This window comes from Anneissia japonica, unplaced genomic scaffold, assembly GCF_011630105.1.
Source record: "Anneissia japonica isolate Jap-2015-1 unplaced genomic scaffold, ASM1163010v1 scaffold401_len1656234_cov178, whole genome shotgun sequence".
Lineage (NCBI taxonomy): Eukaryota > Metazoa > Echinodermata > Crinoidea > Comatulida > Comatulidae > Anneissia > Anneissia japonica.
The window spans coordinates 1,339,914-1,345,504 of NW_022745982.1; the positions used below are offsets into that span (position 1 = coordinate 1,339,914).

Genomic DNA, 5,591 nt, shown 5'->3' on the forward strand with positions numbered 1-5,591 from the left:
GTTATACACCCTAATGATATAGGCCACTATATAAATGTAGGCTGTGCATAGAGAAAAACCGAAACACAGGCCAGAAAATGCAATGGAAATATACTAACGAAACGTAACATCTGACCAAGAATAAAACATATGGTACGATCTCCGCCTCGGTATGAACCCAGACATTTCACATAAAAAAACAGCTTGGAAGATTTAAACATAAAGCTCCACGCCTCACCCACTTTTGGGGTGATACGTTCACAAGGTAAATGTGTTTAGGCCTGGCCTAACGTGCTTAGGTTTCTGACGTGTTTGACAGAAAGGTATTTGACATCAAATTTGATATCAAATACAGTACCTATGTAGGCCTACATTAAATGCTAAACACGTGAAGATGTTAACCGCATTATGCTATACATAAACGTAACCCGTGAATCCTACTATCTAATATGTTTGTGTTGCCAAGAGTCGCGATCCCGCGAACATCCTGTGTTATGTTGTACCGAGTGTATGCCATATCCGGTAAAGGTCAAATGCGGGTCAGATTCATAAGGCGGAGCTAAGCGATACAGAATTCATTAAAATAGGTGATTTAAAACTCGTTTTTCAGAAAAACGCGTTATCTAAAAATAAAAGGAAAGCCACCTATATGTTTATTATATAATTCTTTATTGTTTTATAACATTTTAAATGTAACTAGAATATGTCATTTTACATGGACTTTAAGCTTCTAAACGTGTCAGCAAAAGCGGGACAAAATTGTTTGACCTCCACGCTGTTTTTACGGTGATACACAATACATGCCAGTTTCTTCGTTTAGGTATCTGACGTTACAATTGGAATAGCATTAACTTTCACACGATCATTTGAAATATGAAATGTGGGTTTACAATGGGGTACCTTTTTTTGTAATATTCGCAGGGATTGCATGATGTTATCGACATAGACCTGTGGATGGTATAAGGCGGTGTCTTTGCACCAATCACATATATCATTGGCTCCAATAAATAACGTCACAAGTTTCCAGTCGTTATAGAAATCTATATCAGGATCACGTTTCATCTTTGCGACCAGTCTCTCCGCTTGTGTCGGCATATCTCTGAAATAGGTTGTCATTGATTAACAAATCCATATTTCCACATATTTTGGAGAAGTTACCATATTAATAATAAAAAAGAATAATGATAATAATAAAACGAATAATGATAAGAAGAAATAGGTCAAATAATAAAAATAATAATCATAATAAAAATAATGATAATAATGATGATGATGATGATGGTAATAATAATAATAATAATAATAATAGAGGTGACGATGTTGAAGATTATGATAAGGGTGATGATGATGATGATGATGATGATAATGATGATGGTCATTATTAACAACTACAATAATAATATTAATAACAATAGGCCTAAAAATAATGATGATAATGTAATGATGATGATGATGATAATGATGATGATGATGATGCTGTTGTTGTTAATAATAATAATAATAATAATAATAATAATAATAATAATAATAATAATAATAAATATAACTATAATAAGGGGACACATTTTTCAGTCACGAAATGAGGGAAAGTATATACGCCTATCTTTTAACAATGGGCCTATTGCTAACCCCTATTAAGTAATATTTTTGGTACCGAAGGTGGATAGGGGTTCTAATGAAATACCAACAGGCCGAATAATAAAAACAAAATAATAATCACTGTCATATTGAAATGTGTCTCTATCATATTTTGACAGTTTCGTTTATTCTTTCTTTAACATTATCCTAACAATAAACTTAGATAAGACCGACACTTAAATTCACGGGGAACTTACGAGGATACGTCCCCGGGAAAACCAACGTTCATTCCGGCGTTGGAACTATTCCACCGGCCTGTCTCAACTCCGTATCCCTTCAGGTCCGGGTTGAATTGTTTCAAGATATCTATATATAAACACACAGTATTTTTGTAATATGGCAAATAAACGGATAAACAATAGAATAAATTTATCAATGGAGGCGTTAATGTGAGAAGTACTTCTTACTTACTTGCTAAAGATGGCACCCTTGCAAAAGTCTTATCACCTCCGTGACTAGCAAAACACAACCAAAAACAATTAATGGTAAGTCGTGCGTGGAGAAAATTCTTTATAAAAATAGACCTATATTGCCATGGTGTTGATCTAACAATTTCAACAATAAATTATTAAATATTTAATTTGTTACTCTCTAAGTTTATTAAGATGTTGCTTTAAGCTATGTCCAGATTATCCAATTTTATTTGACAAAAAAAAAATGTATGCCCATATATCATTGCAGGTTGAGATCCATGGCTAAATGGAAAAAAAAGATTAGCCTTTATCTTGTGATTAATCTCTTAGGTTATCACAGCTACACATAAGCAATCCTTGACTGATGCACAATTATTTTATAATGATATGCCATAAGTTATATAGTGGGCTACGAATAATGTTATATTTCATGATTTTGAACATTTTCACGCTTTTCCCTTTAAAATTGGATAAGTACTTACGAAGATATTATATTAATCACTGTTTTTGGTAAGGTTTTAGTCAGCTATTCAATATAATAATTGAAATAATGTTTATCTACTTTCACTCAATAGACTTTTTGAAATGTAGCAAGATCTACACTATGGTTTTCTGCAGTTTCATTTCCGTGTTGATAGGCGGCCCAGTGTAAAACAGGGCACACATCTGGTCACCCTCCAAAAACAACAGTTATTAGTCAGGAAATAACAATCATTATTAGGAAAAGCTAACTGTAAAGTATTAATTTTTTTCTTAGTAAAATTTTAATAACTTAATACATGAAAATATTGTAACAATTGTGATTTATTAGTCAGTCAATTATGGGTACTCAGTGCTACAATATTTTTTTTTTTCTAATTACATCATATGCTTTATAATTATTTGGGTGATTCCATGGTAACCGACGTTACAATTCATGTATATACACATCTCATGTCCAAGAGTTAGACAAAACATGAGGGAAGGGAAAATAGGCTATAGTTAGGGTGAAAAACCCAGTTTTTTGGCCAAAGTGGCAAACAATTATTTACAATGGTTTTTTGAGTAGAAACTATCTAAGAGGGTTTCAAGAGCCACCAAAAAAAAGTTGGAACAATTTTCCCATGGGAAAAAGAGTTATGACCTTTTATATAAAGGTCAATCTATTTTTAGTAACAAACACTGAAACAATAGGGGTAGTCGGTTCTATCCCACATATGACCCAAAAAACAATTGCAAGAAAATGGATGTTTTCTGTAGCATAAGGTCTAGAAAAGATGAATATGTATATTTTAGCCAAAAATTGCACAAGCATCAAGTGATTTTTCCAAATGGTGCCAAAAACTTTAAAATAGCCATAAATTAAGTTCTTTTTGTCTCGGAGTGTTTTTTAAGCCAATTCAAAATTCATCTGATAATGATTAAATAATAATTTTAAAAAAATTGAATAATTCCAAAAGTCATCTAAAATGGCTGCTATATTCATTTTTCATATCCGTAACCCATTAATTAGTAGTCCTATAGTGGTGATTGCAGTGTCTACATTTGCTGGGTCATAGCATTTATCAATATCATTTAAAATATGATTTAATAAGAGCTTAAGTAAAATATAAATAAATATCAAATTTGGAATGGTCTCTATACAGTGGCATGTCTAGGGAGTGTGTGAGGTGGTGGGGGGAGGTGGTGTTGTTTGGGATGCTGTCCAAAAAAAAACTTACGCCTCCTTCACATTGGAAGCAAAAAAGTCAGCTGAAGTAGTTAAAATCATTGAATATCATCTTATTTTGCAACTTAACGCCCAGTGGCGGATCCAGGTGGGGGGTGGTTCAAGGGGGTTCGGACGAACCCCCCTCTGTGAAGAAACGTAACAAAATACTATTGGGTCCTGGCTTACAAAAAGCATTTACCAACCGTTTTTCGCGCATCGTGCGGGACGGTCCTGCTTCAAAGTGATTTTGGATGTAACACGCATTTGGCAGAAACACATGCGTGATCTTAAATTTGTCACGCATTTAGTCCACGCATGACGACGAATAATCACGAATTCAGGGAAAATATATTTAAAATTAGAAGAAATTAGTTTTATTAAAAATATAAAACAATCATGCAGTAACTTGAGTCATTAGAGAGCTTTCGTTATCGCGTTTGAGATTCAATTCACCAAAAGCTTTGGCGGTGCGTGTGGTCTTGCGCATTCATTGTCACAATGTTGATTATCCATGAAACTATCCAAAAATAAAAACAAATGAAATTAAATATTTTGATAAATAATTTTCTCATTATAAATAAAGACAACGAAATTCCTAAAATATATATATATATTAACTAGCAAAAGTCAAAAGAACAGAAGCTTGTTATTTTTAATGTACTGGTATTTAATCTTGAATATAAATAATATAAAAAATAATAATAAAAAAAATATTTTAAATAGAAAATAATTTGCTTCTGTATTAGTTTCAACTAAAGAAGTTTCTGTAATATGGGAGAAATTGTTTTTTTTTTGTTTTTTTTTGTTTTTTTTGTTTTTTTTTTTTCAAAATGTCTGTCTACTTTTAAATTTTGATTTTTAATTGTGTATAGAAGATGAATGTGCATGTTTTTTTTGTACGCAAGCTTGTCTTTGAGTTCGGTTAACTCACTGAAATCTATAAAAAAAAATAATCTGCTATCAAAAAACTCCAAATATGAAGTTAATTCTGGCTATATCTGCAAAAGCCTGGGAAAATTTTTAAATTTAGTAGACTCAAAATCGAATATAGCACTATTACGGTAGCTACTTGCCACCTGCTAATTTTCCCCACTGATTTTTTTTCTACCTGGAGAGTTATTCCCGGCCCAGGCTATTCCCCCACCCCCCTCTATTTTTTCGATGCATTGTTCCTCCTAGTTTTCCTATTGATTTTTTCCATCAGGTTATTTTCATTATACTTTATAAGAGAGAACATATTTTTTTTTTTATTTTGTGTTTTCTCTATATCAATGAATTGTCTAGTCATTGTAAGGTTACACTAAAAATGTGTGCCGATGATACAAAAGCGTTATTCAATCAATTGACTGATTGACTATTGATGCATTCGTAATACTGTATTGATGAAGCCTAAATACACATTGTAGAAACGTTTTGAAAGTTTAAATCCGGTTTTACATAAGAAATGCGAGAAAGAAAACAGGATATCTTTATAACATGTTTCCTCTTTTGGAATTTTGATATCACACCTTTTTCCTAGTCGTTCTATATATCCATATTTCATCCCAAAAAACACTCTATTTTCTGTACTTCTACAGTACTTTGGAGGTCAATGCCCTTTAGTGATTCTCTTATACGATACGCCTACTACTGAAAGGTCCACTGATTAATCTCAGATAGGGAAGTATAATACATACTCCAAGTAGGCCTATTGAAATACACGCCATCGTGTTGGGATTCAATATTTCGACATTAATTATGTCATCATACGCCTACTTTTATTTCAAATCGTGTGTTACGGTAGATGGTATCAAATACGCCTATATCATTAAATATATTTCATTTAATTAATGTTATTTAATTTGTTTATCAGAAAATTAGTTTAATTTATG

The 5,591-nt window shown here is 32.2% G+C and overlaps 1 protein-coding gene across 1 annotated transcript in view; it reads right to left on the reverse strand.

The window, feature by feature from the left end:
* The window catches only part of LOC117120134 (phospholipase B1, membrane-associated-like), a 13,866-nt gene that overhangs the window by 3,036 nt on the left and 5,239 nt on the right, over positions 1–5,591 (reverse strand). Inside the window, exons 6-8 of the mRNA XM_033265153.1 lie at positions 2,029–2,072; positions 1,815–1,923; positions 880–1,078 (exon numbers count right to left, since the gene is read on the reverse strand). Coding sequence (XP_033121044.1) covers positions 880–1,078; positions 1,815–1,923; positions 2,029–2,072 — 352 coding nt within the window. The remainder of the gene's footprint in view (positions 1–879; positions 1,079–1,814; positions 1,924–2,028; positions 2,073–5,591) is intronic.